This window comes from Phycodurus eques, chromosome 2 (assembly GCF_024500275.1).
Source record: "Phycodurus eques isolate BA_2022a chromosome 2, UOR_Pequ_1.1, whole genome shotgun sequence".
NCBI classification, from domain to species: domain Eukaryota; kingdom Metazoa; phylum Chordata; class Actinopteri; order Syngnathiformes; family Syngnathidae; genus Phycodurus; species Phycodurus eques.
In genome coordinates, this window is record NC_084526.1 from 7,912,757 (window position 1) to 7,929,937 (window position 17,181).

The 17,181-nt window shown below is 37.8% G+C and overlaps 3 protein-coding genes across 5 annotated transcripts; all 3 read left to right on the forward strand.

The window, feature by feature from the left end:
• The first annotated feature begins 2,908 nt into the window (after positions 1–2,908).
• pdcd5 (programmed cell death 5) lies at positions 2,909–7,623 on the forward strand. The gene is made up of 6 exons (XM_061701094.1): positions 2,909–3,087; positions 3,781–3,821; positions 4,229–4,287; positions 5,714–5,805; positions 6,896–6,967; positions 7,044–7,623. Exons 1-6 carry the CDS (start codon positions 3,022–3,024, stop codon positions 7,083–7,085), a joined length of 372 nt encoding a protein of 123 aa, XP_061557078.1. The 5' UTR covers positions 2,909–3,021; the 3' UTR covers positions 7,086–7,623.
• Positions 7,624–8,165: 542 nt separating this feature from the next.
• Positions 8,166–12,210, forward strand: mvda (mevalonate (diphospho) decarboxylase a). 3 transcript variants are annotated; one of them, XM_061701105.1, is made up of 10 exons: positions 8,166–8,323; positions 8,482–8,552; positions 9,334–9,502; positions 9,589–9,735; positions 9,811–10,010; positions 10,126–10,200; positions 10,440–10,658; positions 11,027–11,142; positions 11,270–11,378; positions 11,716–12,210. In XM_061701105.1, the coding sequence occupies exons 1-10, from the start codon at positions 8,254–8,256 to the stop codon at positions 11,845–11,847; spliced, it is 1,308 nt and encodes a 435-aa protein (XP_061557089.1). In that variant the 5' UTR covers positions 8,166–8,253; the 3' UTR covers positions 11,848–12,210. The 3 variants fall into 3 exon arrangements, with proteins under 3 accessions (XP_061557089.1, XP_061557098.1, XP_061557108.1); XM_061701114.1 differs by having other exon boundaries at positions 9,388–9,502; XM_061701124.1 differs by having other exon boundaries at positions 8,239–8,323; positions 8,469–9,502.
• Positions 12,211–13,331: 1,121 nt separating this feature from the next.
• Positions 13,332–15,691, forward strand: LOC133415229 (cytochrome b-245 light chain). The gene is made up of 6 exons (XM_061701136.1): positions 13,332–13,457; positions 13,749–13,818; positions 14,284–14,358; positions 14,457–14,540; positions 14,626–14,707; positions 15,061–15,691. Exons 1-6 carry the CDS (start codon positions 13,400–13,402, stop codon positions 15,247–15,249), a joined length of 558 nt encoding a protein of 185 aa, XP_061557120.1. The 5' UTR covers positions 13,332–13,399; the 3' UTR covers positions 15,250–15,691.
• The last annotated feature ends 1,490 nt before the right edge of the window (positions 15,692–17,181 follow it).

The following is a 17,181-nucleotide window of genomic DNA, read 5'->3' on the forward strand; positions in this document are numbered from 1 at the left end:
GGGGGTCATCAAGAAACAAATTTTAAAGACAACATCAAGATAACCGTGATGACGGAGCTGCGGAGGACCCCGGAAGAAGCCTTCCAGTAGGCATGAAGGTGTGACAGAGAAGGCTGGGAAAGCGTGTTGGACTCCAAGGTGATTAATTTGAAAGGAAAAACATGTAGTTTGTAGTTGAAATATATCTTCTGTGACACAATATGTCCTAAATGTATATTTGTCAGAGTGGCTTTTTGTTGTTGTACAAGAGTCGCTCTCCAACATACAGTCCTTGAGAGTTTTAACATACCTGGCTAATAAAGATGATTCAGGTTCTGATATGTCCTGGAAGTTTGCTGACACACCTCAGAAATATTACACAGGTTTAACATTTACGATTGTCAGCCCCGACAGATTTGGCTCAGAAAACTCACTCTTAACACACCCAACACAGCAGAATAATCGGTCAGGATAATCTTTGGGAGAAATCTCACAATCAGGCCTTTGCTAACTTAGATGTGATTATCCGTCCATGTGTGTGTCCTGCTGTACTCAACTCAAAGAGTCACACACACAATACAACATACAAAAAAATTATTTTGTGGAAACAACATAAAATATGATAAAGAAAACCTAACCCCAATGTTGTCTTTGAGATAACGGTTGAACAAACTGTAATAGTGCATTACTGACACCCATTGATCAGCAATTGATCTGAATCTAAACTATTTGCAATAAAAAATAAAATACCAATTTTAAAAAAAATCTCATACATTTCTAAAAAATTTATCTTTTGCTTACTTTCTCAAAATTAATCTTAAAGTTTGCCAGCTCTCCTGTATTTATTATACAACCCCTATTCCAATGAAGTTGGGATGTTGTGTTAAACACTAAAATAAAAACAGAATACAATGATTTGCAAATCATGTTCAACCTATATTGAATTGAATACACTACAAAGACAAGATATTCAATGTTCAAACTGATAAACGTTTTAGCAAATAATCATTAACTTTGAATTTTATGGCTGCAACACGTTCCACAAAAGCTGGGACAGGTGGCAAAAAAGACTGAGAAAGTTCATCAAACACCTGTTTGGAACATCCCACAGGTGAACAGGCTAATTGGGAACAGGTGGGTGCCCTGATTGGGTATAAAAGGAGCTTCCCTGAATTGCTCAGTCATTCACAAGCAAAGATGGGGCGAGGTTCACCTCTTTGTGAACAAGTGTGTGAGAAAATAGTCGAACAGTTTAAGGACAATGTTCCTCAATGTACAATTGCAAGGAATTTAGGGATTTCGTCATCTACGGTCCATAATATCAGCAAAAGGTTCAGAGAATATGGAGAAATAACTGCATGTAAGCGGCAAGGCCGAAAACCAACATTGAATGCCCGTGACCTTTGATCCCCCAGGCGGCACTGCATCAAAAACCGACATCAATGTGTAAATGATATCACCACATGGGCTCAGAAACACTTCAGAAAACCAATATCAGTAAATACAGTTTGGTGCTACATCCGTAAGTGCAACTTGAAACTCTACTATGCAAAGCAAAAGCCATTTATCAACAACACCCAGAAACGCCGCCGGCTTCTCTGGGCCCGAGCTCATCTAAGATGGTGTGATGCAAAGTGGAAAAGCGTTCTGTGGTCCGACGGGTCCACATTTCAAATTGTTTTTGGAAATTGTGGATGCTGTGTCCTCCGGGCCAAAGAGGAAAAGAACCATCGGGACTGTTATGACACAAAGTTCAAAAGCCAGCATCTGTGATGGTATGGGGCTATGTTAGTCCCAATGGCATGGGCAACTTACACATCTGTGAAGGCATCATTAATGCTGAAAGGTACATACAGGTTTTGGAGAAACATATGCTGCCATCCGAGCAACGTCTTTTTCATGGACGCCCCTGCTTATTTAAGCAAGACAATGCCAAACCACATTCTGCACGTGTTACAACAGCGTGGCTTCGTAGTAAAAGAGTGCGGGTACTAGACTGGCCTGCCTGCAGTCCAGACCTGTCTCCCATTGAAAATGTGTGGCCCATTATGAAGCGTAAAATACGACAACGGAGACGCCGGACTGTTGAACAGCTGAAGCTGTACATCAAGCAAGAATGGGAAAGAATTCCACCTACAAAGCTTCAACAATTAGTGTCCTCAGTTCCCAATTGAATGTTGTTAAAAGGAAAGGTACTGTAACACAGTGGTAAACATGACCCTGTCACAGCTTTTTTGGAACGTGTTGCAGCCATAAAATTCTAAATTAATGATTATTTGCTAAAAACAATAAAGTTTATCAGTTTGGACATTAAATATCTTACCTTTGTAGTGTATTCAATTAAATATAGGTTGAACATGATTTGCAAATCATTGTATTCTGTCACGTCCCAACTTCATTGGAATTGGGGTTGTACTTCTCTTTAAATTACACCTCTATTTCATATTTTTACAATTCCTAGGTACACATTGATTCGAGATCATTTCAATACATATTTCACATTTTGCATGCCTTCCCATGGTAAAAAATGTTTTATTTATTCCATAATTTCCTCACCCTTACAGCAAAAACAAAAACACTTATTCTGGTCATCAATTCTCAGGTTATACCTTGAATATCAAGATACCTTGTGGATCTTTTCACCTCTCTAGCTAATTTTCGATTTCCATATTTATCTTAAAAGGGTACAGGAGATTGATCACTTCATCTTTAACATATACATTTTTACCTTACACACAATCACGATACCTTCTCTTAATTGCAATCATTCTGTATGTAGTCATTATTGTTTTTTTAATTTGCACCCTAGCTCGTATTTTTTTGCACTTAATAATTACTAATTCAATTATTCTCTTGCTACATTTGTTTTGTCCTCCACGACAACGAATGAGTCTAGCTCTGTGTTCGATAGCTTTAGCCTGCAGTTGATCGGTTTATACGGCGTTGATTGCACTCCCCTGAGCTAGCCAGGGCCTTGCCTGCGATGCGATTTTAGCGTTCCATATTTAAAATTTCTTCATAATTTCAGTCCACTCAAAAATCATGGCAGACGACGAGTTAGAAGCAATTCGACGGCAAAGAATGGCAGAACTCCAGGCAAAGCACGGGGTAAGGACTAAGGAGTGAGGGAGAAACGGTAGCGTGTTAGCTAGCACTCACCGACCTAATAAGGAGATGCTGAGCTCGTCGAGATGTTAGTAAATCACCTGTCACGTCCACGATATGTGTTGTAAAATGTGAAAGTCACGCCTCATGTACGTTAAGTTTAATATGCCAAGTTTTCAATATGATAGTACTTACTCAATTTTGTGGCCATTTTGCTAGCTAGCTTGTTGTCTACATGCGTGCACACCGCTCTCATTCTGAGATTGTTAGTCGAACTGCTAGCATCGTGCATAGTGCCTCAACACAAAGTAGACGCCCAATCATTGCTTAATTAAACATGCATGTTTGTAGCATGGACTTAGAATGATCGTAACCAGAGTTAAGAGCCCTCCCTGATGTTTCGTTAGATGTTTTGTCTTTGTATAAACGTGTAATGCACAAACCACTGGTTGACGCCCACTCATGATGTTTTACAACCAATTGTGATCAGTAAGTTACAGGTCTAAATGAATAAAGTTATCGTTACACTTTAAATATGGAACAGTCTGTGTGCAAAACCTGTAATTTCTAGTCTAATGTCAGTTTCTGAAGCTTAATTCAATATTTTATTAAAATTAACAGTCATGATTGTATTTTTGCTTTCTAAGATGAATGTAAAAATAGTAACTGTGTGGTTGTGATGCTTTGTTGCTTCAGGATTCCTCAAAGAATCAGCAAGGAGAGGAGGCCAAACAAAGGTGAAATAATCTCAATTGCCATTCAATGCAGATAATAACTAGCATATATAAAGTATGAAGGAGTATTAGTGCCACACTGAAAGAGTGGATGTCAAGATGTCCATCCAAATTTAAATGTAATCATGGGACTAGCTGTTGCTGTTTTTCACTCCAGACCTGCCATGTATTAATTGAGTAATAAAATCACATATTTGTTAATTAACACTTCTGGTTAGATTCCAAAAACAAAGTGCAGGCAGTGCAAGTGCATTATTGTTTTTCGAGTGCCCCTAAAACACCTCAATAGAATTAGCATTTTAGTTGATGTTATTATGAAAGAAATGGAATGGTAACATTCTTTTAACGTTCAAATTTCAAACTGTTATTGTTGCTTGTGTGGTTCAACTAATGTGGTGTTTTATTCACAGAGAGGAGATGAAGAACTCCATATTGTCCCAAATTCTAGACCAATCTGCTCGTGCCAGATGTAAGTCGAGCCCTTAAATTTAAGATTACATGTTACGGCAACAATACAGAGAGACGTGATTATTTGAAGAAATTTTCAGGAAGTACAAAGGATTCAAATAAAATCAGAATTCCCCCCAATAACTCTGATTTTAATTAATTGATTTTTTTTAAAGCCCTTCAATGAAAAGAAACATTAGTCAAAACTTGGAGAAAGTGGCCCTTTAAACACAATCCTTAATACCTTTTAATAAAATATTTTAAATGTTCAGCAATTTAAAATCAATAAATTAATCAATAGATCCTCTTGGATGAGTATGTAACAGCAAAACTGTCACTGAACATAACATGAATAAAAAGTGTTGCTTCCATAGAAAATCATCTTTTGAACCGGAAAATATGAACAAACTCCTGCATACGGTATGTAGTACTCCAGGTACTTGCCAAGTAGGTGGCCTAGTTTTAATGAACATATTTTGGCAAGGAAAATAAGTAGTGACTGATTTTGCAATGTATAAATGGACACCATGTCGTGGGTTGTTCAACGAGATCGACTCCCTGATTGCTTTCAACAGGCTCCTCTCGTCATACGTAAAACAATGTGAAGTTTTACCTTCTGTGTCGCGCGTAGAGAAACATTTGGTGCTGTGGGTCTCCGTTTCAATGCTGAAATAAATTGGTCTTGCTTCTATCTTTTAACCATCTTTTAAGATGTTGGGTGAGGCTGCAATGATGCACAGCCAATCAGGTCACGGGATAAATCCACTCGTGCTCTCATTGGTCGATGTCGCGCCGGGAACCAATCACGCGCCTTGTATGAGTGCCCGTACAGTACAGGCATTTACAGGCATGTCAGCCTCTGAGTCAACTCATCTCTTTGGTCGGCATGCAGGGACACCTTCTCGCGCGCGCATCAACATGAAACAACTCGTCTTTCCGCAATATGGCTGCCAATGTGGCTGTATTATTATTTTTTAATTATTATTTGATTAATATTTTGGAAAAACCCGCGAAGCACTGAAGCTACAAAACGTGAAGCGCGAAGTGGCGAGGGAACACTGTATTCCAAATGAAAATTATCATTAATTACATAGTGGAATCACTGCAATGTGTTGAGAACAAAACAACCTAAGCATGATCCATTGAAATCGAAATCATTAACCCATGAAGAGTTGCGTGCGTGTGCGTGTGTGCGTGCGTGCGTGCATGCTCAAATGTCGGCCACTCATGAAAACTAGTTTCCGAATACCATTCAGCCCGGTCATTCAGTGTACAGCGGGCTTTAACCTACTACCTTCTGACACGTCAACATTATAAACATTATAAAGAAAAATATTTAATATATTGCGTCATAACTGATGATTCATTGATTTGTTTGTATTGCTCACTAAAGACTGATTTTTGTATTTTATTTATTTATTTATTTTTTCCTCTCCTCCTCCTGACAGTGAACAGTCTTGCTTTGGTAAAGCCAGAGAAGGCCAAAGTGGTTGAGAATTATCTCATTCAAATGGCTCAGTATGGATCATTAGCAGGAAAGGTATGCAAATGAGCTGATGCTTGAAATGTGTGTGTGTATGTATGTATGTATGTATGTATATATATATATATATGTGTATATATAGATACCCATCCATCCATTTTCTTTACCGCTTATCCTCACTAGGGTCGCGGGCTGCTGGAGCTTATCCCAGCTACCTTCGGGCGGGAGGCGGGGTAAACCCTGAACCGAATCGCCAGCGAATCACGGGGCACATAGAAACTAACAACCATTCGCACTCACATTCACACCTCCGGGCAATTTAGAGTCTGCAATCAACCTATCACGGATGTTTTTTAGATTTTATTTATTTTATTTTATTTATATATATATATATATATATATATATATATGTATGCCATCCAGCCATTTTCTGAGCCGCTTCTCCTCACTAGGGTTGCGGGCGTGCTGGAGCCTATCCCTGCTATCATGGGGCAGGAGGCGGGGTACACCCTGAACTAGTTGCCAGTCAATCGCAAGGCACATACAAACAAACAACCATTCGCAATCACATCCACACCTACGGGCAATTTAGATTCCCCAATTTATGCATGTTTTTGGGATGTGGGAGGAAACCAGAGTGCCTGGAGAAAACCCACACAGGTACGGGGAGAACATGCAAACTCCACACAGCCGTCCACCGTGCTTTTTTATATATATATATAAAATATATAAATTATATATATATATATATATATATATATGTATGTATATTTATATATATATTTATTTATATATATATTTATTTATATATATATTATTAATTAAATACATATTATTATATTATATATATTTATATATTATATATATATTTATATATATATATTTTATTTTTTTTGTCAAAGTGTCTGTTGCCGTACTAGAGCAGCTCAAACTACCGGAGACAAATTCCTTGGCAAATAAAGAGGATTCTGATTGTAATACTGATAATAATAATACCCGAGTTTTTCATACCAGAGTTGTGATTAAACACACCATAATAGATTGTTTTCTTTGGCCGATCTTTCTCCAGAAGGAATCAACTTTGTTAACAACGCTATAACCATCGTATTGCTAACAAAGGTATTTTTTCTTCCTTTTGTTTTGCCAGATTTCAGATTCAGGCTTGATTGAGATCCTAGAAAAAGTCAGCAAGCAAACAGAGAAAAAAACAACAGTCAAAGTATGTTGCACTAATAGGTCACAAATTATTGTCAGCGAGTAGGTTCTGATTTTTCTGAATACTTTTTTTTTCTCAGTTCAACAGGCGGCGGGTGGACTCAGATGAGGAAGATGATTAGCTCACAGCTGGAGCTGTTGAATGAGCCAGGAAATGAAAGCGACGGATTTCACTGGGACTCTTTAACCAGTGTGTTCCTGTTAGCATCCTGGAATGCCGCACTCGTTTCTGTGTGCCTCTGGAAAAGACACACCTGGAGAGGAGAACAAACAAATGGAATTGACAAAATGATTGGGTGAAAGTCCCAAGACATGTTGGCTAAAAAACATAGAGTGTCAAATACAGTGTTTGCTTGCGGTTTCATTTCACATTTGCGTTACTCTTGTTGAATTATTGACAACACGACTGCTTTACTCCCCTGTTCAGTTTTCATGATTTTTTTTTTTCATCATGGTTTCAAATATTCATCCACAGAAACTGGAAGGGGGAAAAAAACAGCAGATGATGCATTTAATGATTTTTTTCTCTTTGAACTCATTATGAACTAATTATTCTCATTATTCTGTTGGACTTGGAAATCTTTTTGCAAACAAACATGTATCTTAAATGTTTACAAAAAATAAAAACCAAAAAAAAAGGCCTTACATTAAAAAAATTGTTCCAGCTGTTCACTTTCTGCATTGCTTAGGTCGGCCTATCCAGCTCGTTTGGCGTGAGAGGCGCAGTATCTCACTAACTAAATATGTATTACATGTAAGCCTTGGTTGTATATAAAACCAGCATCAAATTATCCTCATGCATTTTCATAAACACCAATATGTAAACAAATTAACTTTTTATATAAAAGTTATAATAATTATTGGTACAGGCTATTATTGGCATCTTAATATCTGAGACAAATTGTTTTTAAACATACAGTACTTGGGTGTTTTTGAATCTCTGGAGCAGAATGCTGAAAGGTGTGTATAAATTCTAGAACATTATTTCACCGTAATAGTAAGAACTGACAAATTATAGTAAGTGGGATGGTCTGATGGCCTTTTTTCCCCCCGCACCATTGTGGTCAGATAATGTCTCATTGGCTACTTAGACTGTTGCATTGCGAGCGTAACTCTGATAGGTTCGGGGTCAGTCACGTGTTCAACACCAGCCAATCACGAGCATGACAGTGGTCGCTCAAAGAATAGTGTTGTCAGTCATGTTAGCTAACGTGGCTACTGAACTCCAGAAGATCTTATTTCCTGAGTTTAGCGCGAACATTACTAATATTGAGGTATAAAAATAGAAATATGCCCGAGGACAGCATGGAGAAGACTTACACGTGTACTGCGCCTGTGAATATAGCGGTCATTAAATACTGTAAGTATTACTTTGCCTTCCTGTTACCTTAAAAATGATCATGCTGACTTTGTGGACCCTTCACAGTTAGGTCTAATTGTTGTTTTGGTTTTCCACTTGTAGCTTTACAATCAAATTAAATAATATTGAACTAATATTGTTTTAGCCTATTTTTTCAGGGGGAAAGCGAGATGAAGACTTAATTCTACCCATTAACTCATCACTGAGCGTAACACTTCATCAAGATCAGGTATTTAAAAGAACAATCACTTGACTGTTGGCAAATTGTGAGCTGTCAAGCTGCAGTTCACATCATTAGTTATACGTGCACTATTGGAAAAAGTTCCCATGCAAGAAATCTGCCTTTACAAAGACATTCATTTTTCATCTCTGTCTGTCAGAGAAATGTTCATTTAGATATGTATTTATTATTATGGTTGTAATCTACAGCACTGTATCATACTGAGAGGTTGGTTTGTACTCTGCATATACGTGAGAGGTGCAGAGCTACAAAGCAATATTACCTTGTGATCGTAGTTTTTTGTTTTGTTTTTTGTTTTTAATATACAGCTTTTATATAGGATTAATTACAATGTACAGGTGAAACCAAATCACTAGTGAGAGTAAATAATCTCAAAATTTGCCATAGCTGATTAAAAAAATTATGTCTTGTTAATTACTGCTATTATAAAATACTATGAACATACAGTACGTGACTTAGTTTTTCTTGTACCTCACACACCCCTTTACCGGTGTCTCCCAAGGTATATAAATGTACGTTTTCATATAGGGCTTAAAACATTTCTTAGACCTTCCAGAATCATTAGAGCGTTAATGCTTTAAATTCCATTGAGCACTCGATTTTTACTATTTGGCAAGAAAGAGAAATTTCAAACTAATTTTCAATTTTTTTAATTTTATGGCTGCTCAATGGGCTTCTCTGAGTACTAAGAAATTAATCAAGCATTAACATGATTATGTACTTAGCTGTTCATAAAATCTGGACCACTGTGACATTATTCTTACATTAGATGGTGGTCAAATACATTTGGGAAGCAAGTGTATATAGTGTTTTCCATGTTCAGCTGAAAACAACCACAACCGTGACCACCAGCAAGTCTTTTCAAGAAGATCGTCTATGGCTCAATGGCAAGGAGGAGGATATCAGCCATCGGAGACTGCAATCGTGTCTGAGAGAGAGTACGACTTTTAAACTTTGCTTACCCTTATAATAGAAGGATAGCATAATGTAATTATGGATTCTTCTCTGTATCATGACTCTATAGTTCGACGTCTTGCGAGAAAAAGACGTAATGATGATGACCTGGGTTTGGATTCAACTTGTTTAACTCACAAAGCTCACATCTGTTCCATCAACAATTTCCCCACTGCTGCCGGACTTGCTTCCTCTGCAGCAGGATTTGCTTGTTTAGGTGGGTTGCTGTGTCGCATTAATCATCAAATGATATTTAACGCCTCTTACGCACTGCTTCCTCCTTGTTTTTCAGTTTTCACACTGGCTCAGGCGTTTGGTGTAGAAGGGGAATTGTCTGGGGTGGCTCGTCAGGGCTCAGGCAGTGCATGCAGAAGTATGTACGGGGGATTTGTCCAGTGGCTCATGGGGCATCAGAGTGACGGCAAGGATAGTCTTGCCCAACAGGTGGAGCCAGAGACTCATTGGCCTGAGCTGAGAATACTTGTGCTTGTGGTATGTATGTTGGACTAGTTTGCATTAGGTTGAAGAAGGGAGAGACTTTAAATGACAACAGGGCAACACTACAAGTTATGCAAGTTAATCATAATTGGGTCTGTTTCTTTGACAGGCCAGTGCTGAGCGGAAACACGTGGGCAGCACCTCTGGCATGCAAACTAGTGTACAAACAAGCTATCTCTTAAAGGTACTATTTTGAACCTCTCAGAACACACCCTTTTTTCTATACTTAAGCTTGATTTTCACCGAATAGTGAAGGGTTCAGTTGGACGGAGTACTCAATTTGTAACCTACACTGGCTAAACTGAACTCACACTTGGTGAAAACATGACTGAACATTTTAAAATAAGAGGGGAGTGTATGTTACAGAGATAACACTGGATTCTCATGCAAGGTTAAATAACCCCAAAACTTGTGGTTTTGCAGCATCGGGCCGAGTCTGTTGTCCCAGGGCGCATGGTTGAGATGATTAAAGCAGTGCGCAGAAAAGACTTCCCTGCATTCGCGGAACTCACCATGAAGGACAGTAACCAGTTTCATGCCACCTGCCTGGACACATACCCTCCTATATTCTACCTCAACAATGTATCTCATCAGGTCATCAACCTGGTGCATCGATACAACCGTCACTACGGGGAGACAAGGGTGAGCAACACCACAGAGTGGTCGTCCTCCAGAGAAACGCCATAGCACTGCACAAGTGATGGCATTGTTTTAACACAGTACAATAATTCATCATTGCTTTCAGTACGCAGCGTGTTGTAGCTTCTATATGATTAAATTAAAGATGATTCTGATTCTGATTCAATTAAAGTAACACAAGTCTAATTTAGATGACTGCTGTTTACAAATATCACACTTGTTTAACTTTCTTGTAGTTGCTATTCTCAGTTTGTGCGTGTTCTGTGCAGCTGTATTTCTGACATGATATAATGAAGAGGTGAAACGCGTGGTTTCCAAATTCTCTGGGGAACATGAAAACATTGTATGTGATAGCCTGTGTTTTCCTGTAGGTCGCCTACACATATGATGCAGGACCCAATGCTGTGATATTCACTTTAGAGCAACATATTCCTGACTTTATTCAAGCAGTCCAACATATCTTCCCTCCAGAAACCAATGGTGAAGAGTAAGTTGACAATTGTGAATTTTCATATCCCTATTAAATGATTTTTGCTTTAAAGTTCATGACACTGATGTGAGTTGCTTTTAGCCCATTTGAAGGGTGTCCTCAAATGTAATTTCTTCTTGTGTAGGTTTATAAAAGGTCTTCCAGTCCCTCATGCAGATCTTTCTGAGGAGTTGAAACGAGCTATTGCTTTGGAGCCCATGCCTAAAGGAATTAGCTACATTATTAGCACTAAGGTATATATAAATATAAATATATATAAAAACAACCATGTTGTCATTCCTGCCATGCATTTAGTTGGTTAATTAGTTCCATAGTTAAATCTGGGTAATTGCAAACAAACCATACAAGAAGATTTGCGGAAGCTTCAAAGTACAGCTTATAATTTGGTTATATTATGTATTTTTTTCCCAGTTTGTCAACATAACCCAGCGAAGTTGATTAACCTTGCGAGTTATGACTATCTTTTATTTGGGTTCGTGATGTTATATTTTAAAATATTTACACTATTCCTGTGTAGTATTCCCTCTGTCCTTTTCTTGTACTATATAATTTGTTTCTCTTGTTTCAAAGCCTGGCCCAGGTCCTTGTGTTGTGAATGATCCCACACAGCATCTGCTCGGACCTGATGGATTACCTAAGAACATTGTTCGACGTCATTCATCGGAAAGGGACAATGGAGTGAAACATACAAACGTTTCCTAATATTTCACTGCAAATCTATCAGTTTTGTCATTGCCAGATCACAATGTTGAGGCTGTGTCTTCCTTTAGCAATCACATTATTTTCTCCTCTTATGTACTTGTACTGCTAAACCCTGATTTATAATAATGATAATGACTTATAATTACCTTATATAGGTTACATTAGAATACAACTCTCAGTTCTTTCGGTCAAAATCATGTTTTCCATGTCCACAAGACCCTAAAACATAACTTTCTTCATTGTTGCTGTTTAGGCAACCCTTTGTCTGTGCCCATGCCTATAAATTAGATATATAATATACTGAGATCTAATCATATAGTTGAAAACATTGTCTTACATTGAAAATAAATACTGTACAAATTTTATTTTCCTCATACTGTTACTGTTTCATGCAGATACTGCATTCCGTGTTACAGTTGTGGATACGTTGCTAGCGCGCTTGGCAGATTTAAATTCTGCTATCCTGTGCAGGTGCAGGTGGAAAAAAAAAAAGAAAAACATCAAATAACCACGCTGCTAATTTGTGAGTCATGTAGGGTTCATTCTTGGCAATGAGTGACTTTTCAGTGTGATAACCTTTTTTTTTGGGGGGGGGGGGGGGGGAGTTCAGGTTTTTAACAGTCGATGTATTTAAGCTTCAGGAATTTGTATTGAAAGAGCTCAAGCATCTTAAAATAAACGGGAAAAAAATAGAACAACTAAAAATAAATCTAACAGAGTGGAATTTTCTCATTAAAATTAGTTATTGCTCTGTGAATCAGCAAGTTTTAGCTAGCCATCTGTTAATTTTTACCTTTTATGTGCCTATATATATATATATATATATATCACGTTTGTGATTATTATTATTTTTTTAATTTATTTATTTACTTTCGGCATAGTGTAGGCACATAGAGGTTACTTAAAAAGAAAAAAACAGAACAACAAGACAAGTTTACACTCCCTCCAAACAAGTGATGTCTCAGTCAGAATGTGGATTCATGCCAACTTTTTTTGTTTGTTTTTGTTTTTTTCTCTTCAGAGGGCAAAACTACCGCAGACTAACAGGGTGGAATACAATATTGATGACACAAAGTAAAAGTAAAAAGTAAATGAAAACCACTCTTAACTATTAATGAAGATGAATTTCTATTTCTTTACATTTAAATTGCAAATATATCTCTGAAATTGAAACGTAACTTGGGGAATGGAGACATCATTGAAAAGGCTCAGGCATATCTGGGTAAAACAAACAAACAAATGTTTATTACTACTGGCCAAAAAGCATTACACAGGCATTATTTTGTGTTTTATGTTTGAAGGAAGACACAATCTACGATCAAATGTTTTGATAAGAATTCCATTTATTTTTTAAGTATAACAAAAGTATTTTCATGGGGATGGAAAAGAACCGTCAGCAAGGAATGCATGACCCATGTTTGATGTTAGGCTTTGGTGCGGTGGAAATGACGCAGATGGGGGCAGGTCTCAGGTAGGCTCGAACCTTCCTTTTTCTCATGCTGCCTCACATTTCACATCAACATTTCCTCCTTGTGAGTGCATCGAGGTCAATATGGGGAAGATCGAGTGGGCTATGTGGGCAAATGAGCAGGCTCTGGCTGCTGGTCTCAGTAAGTTTAACTACCTTTATATATTATTTATGTTTTTCATATGGTATTTGTTAACTCATAAAGATAAGATATGAGTTGCCACTTTTTTTTGTTAAGTAAACAAGTCCTACTAGTATTAATGCAAAATTGTAAGTAGTAATCCCAATTTTGTAAATTATATTTCATTATGTATAATATATATATTATATAATATTCATTATATTCCAGTCAGTGTTTGTAAGTATTGTTTTGTCTTTTAAGTTAGCGATTAGCCTTGAATTTGATTTGTATCTTCCTACTTCCTTCTTGCAGTTCTCCTCACTGGAGGCATTGTGGGGGTGGCAGGACTGTTCAGAGGGTGGCAGTTTGCTGCCTATGCTATGTATCCTTTGCAGTCTTATAAAGCACTTTTAGCTTTATAGTATTTCACTCGCTTTGTGAAAATGTCCACTTTAGGTACATAGATGGGGAATGTTCTCATCAGTTTTAGCTAAGATACATTTGCTGCTTCTTTAACCTTTATATAGCAGCGTCCTGTTTTCTGCTCTATAGATAATTATCCATAATTACAACTCGAACAGTAATCCTGTTGTAAGATGCCAACATTAAAACACTCATTAAATGCTCCAAACAGATGCGCTACTGCAGAAATATGATAAAATATTACTATTACCAGGTTAAAGAAATGGCAGCAACTTTTTTTTTGCCACATTCTCAGTCATTCCATTGAGTTCGCTTGTAAAATACAGCCAGAGTCAGAGCTATGGCTTTTAAGATGCTTAATTCCTATGTAATTGTACATGTTTGCAAGCCTGTCTGATAAGAAAGCCTTGACAGAATTGCACAGCGTCGCTGGCGTGTTTGTGTGTCTGCTGGAGTACCCGAGAAGCAGAAGGGCAAAGGGCACTGGTGTGGAACGAAAGTAAGTGATGCCATCGCATCAAGTCACATTAAAATAAAAATGGTCGAATGATGAAGTGATCGGTTGATGCTCATTCTCTCCCGTTGTTCTGTTCTCAGGGGGCAGTACTGTTTCACTGTGTGTGTGAAAGCGTTTGGGCCCCTGACAAGGAACTACTACGTCAGGGCCTTTTTACATGCTGCGTGAGTTGACAGGATTCCTCCCAATCATATGCCTCTCCACTATATTGTTGCCTTGACCAACTGAAGACTTCCGTCTGTTTCCCAGGCTGTGCATTCCTGCTGGGTTTATTCTTGCTACTGTTCTAGGATGCGTCTGCCTTGCTATCGCCAGCCTCATTTACCTCTCAGTAAGTTCAATATTGCTTCACTATTTTTACGTTATTCAGCCTATGCCGGAAGTTGGTGGAAACGGTTACAAGGAAGAGATTGTTGGTACAGCACATTAGTTGGTACAGCTCTTGAGTCATACTGCAGCAGTGGATTTCAGCATACCTGAAATCTGACCAGCAAGAGGTGTGGCTGAGTCATTTGGTACTTGTGTCATGTGCCAACAAATTTCTAAAGGCTTCCTGGTGGTGCTGCTTTTAAAAATTTGACATGCAAGTGTTCCACATATTACAAAAAAAATTGATTTTACTTTGGAGCTTGAGGTGATCATTTGGTTAGTGAATTCTTTTGTGCTTATTTCTCGCTTTTTAAGGCGGCCATCCATGGAGAACACTGGGAACCCATTCTCCCAAGAGTGGAAGTCAGAAGGCCAGCTCCAAGCATTAAGAATCCCCCCCAAAATCCTCCACCAAGACCTCCAGCAGAGATGCGCAGAAAAAATGTTGATTACATGGAAGATGCCTCTTATGATAATCCCATGGCTGTCATCGATGAGAAGTAACCTGACTGGTTTCCCTTTCTCCATTCTGTGGTTTTGCTGAAATGCTAACAGAGGTTTAATGAACCTTGTGAATTTTGGTTAACACCTTTTGAACAATGGGCGACAGCGTGAATGTCATTTTAGTTTTGGGGAGGAGGGGAAAATGTCACAGTGCATACATTGTAGCTGCTGAATGGAATCACATATAATAACTAAAGATGTTTACACTTGTGATTTACATTTTCTTCTCCCCCTGTCTTATCTATTGTATAAGAGCCTTGCATCCACTCCAATGCAATTGCACACACCAGTGCATGCACTTTTATTCCTCAACTATTCGCTTGGGTTAATTCGCCATTTATTTTTGTTTTTTGCTTGTATCACATTGAAACACTGGGGGGGGGGAATAATACTATAGTTTTCTCTACTTGATGTAAATAAATCATTATTTTTATCAAGTCTACATTTTAAAGTGTCTTACTTCCCCTTTGAAACAAGAGGTTATTTGCTGCTTCCCATTTTGCAAACACCCTAAGTTTCAATAGATTAGAAATTCCCCTCTTTCATGTTTTTTTTCCTGTGTCCTTTCCCACACTTAACTGTTTCATCACAATACATTCACGGCGAGCAAAACGTCAAATTAATACTTTGTTCCACCAGGGTAGGTTGTCGACAAGTTCAGTGCATTGACGTTGCACAATCCAATTAGGTTTGGGGGTTTGCTTTTTGTCACAATTAGTGTCTGTGTGGAAACATGCGGAAGACTTGTACTTCCTCTTTTTAGTGTAGTGAAATGCCAAAACGACACCAGCCATAACAGTAATGTACAGTGGATATAAAGTCTACAATCCCCTGTTCAAATGCCAGGTTTTGTGACAAAATAATGAGACCAAGATGAATCATTTCAAAACTTACCTTTAACCTGTACTACTGTACAACTAAATATATATATATATATATATATATATATATATATATATATATATATATATATATATATATATATATTCTCTCTCTCTCTCTCTCTCTCTCTCTCTCTCTCTCTCTCAATCTTTAAGAGAGAAGAAGTGATTCTTTTTTGGGGATCTTTTAGAGAGAGGAAGTAAAAATAAATAATGTGGTTACACAAGTATGCACACTATGATAACCAATCACATACTAAATAGGAATTAGCACACAGCTGCCACCATTTACAGTACCTCTGATGATTAACCCCAAATAAAGTTCAGGCGTTCTAGTATGCTTGACTTTTTTTTCCTTCTTTCTAGCAGAAGCCAAAAGCTTTTGTCCTAACACTGACTGCTATTTCAAACTATTCTTATGTTTTTCACTCTGACGAAGGCCCTAGTTACAGCTGAAGAAAAAATGTGTGCAGCCATAACAGTAATGTATGTGCTAACCCTCATTTAACACGAGTTTGAATGTGATTGGTGAATTCCGAACACAGCCACATCTCAATAAAATATAATTGCTATAAGAAGGTGTGCACAATTGTGCAACCACACTTGTGCAAGCACATTTAAGAAAAAAAATAAATGTATTTAATTGGGTGAAACAATTATCGAGATCCACAGTCAATGCTACACTTTTGTCCATTTATTGAGATAGGACAAACAGTCAAGAACCGTCCAAGTGCCTCGGTCACTGTAGACACACATACAACACTACAGTAATTACACTTTATAAAACCAGTTTTATTTTCTTCTTTTCACAAGCCATCACTGCAGTGATTTCACAATAGCACTAACACTCCGTCCATACTGCTGCTACTTTGTACATTCAAACATAAATTCTGCCTTAGAATTTATGGGTGCCTTAGCACCCTTAGCACCACCATGGGTGCCTTACCGCCATAAATTCTGCCGTCTACATTAATATTCTTTAGTATAGCTAATTTAGTATCGCTATAAATGTTGGTAGCTTGATAAGCCTGACTGATTTAAAGCTACTGCT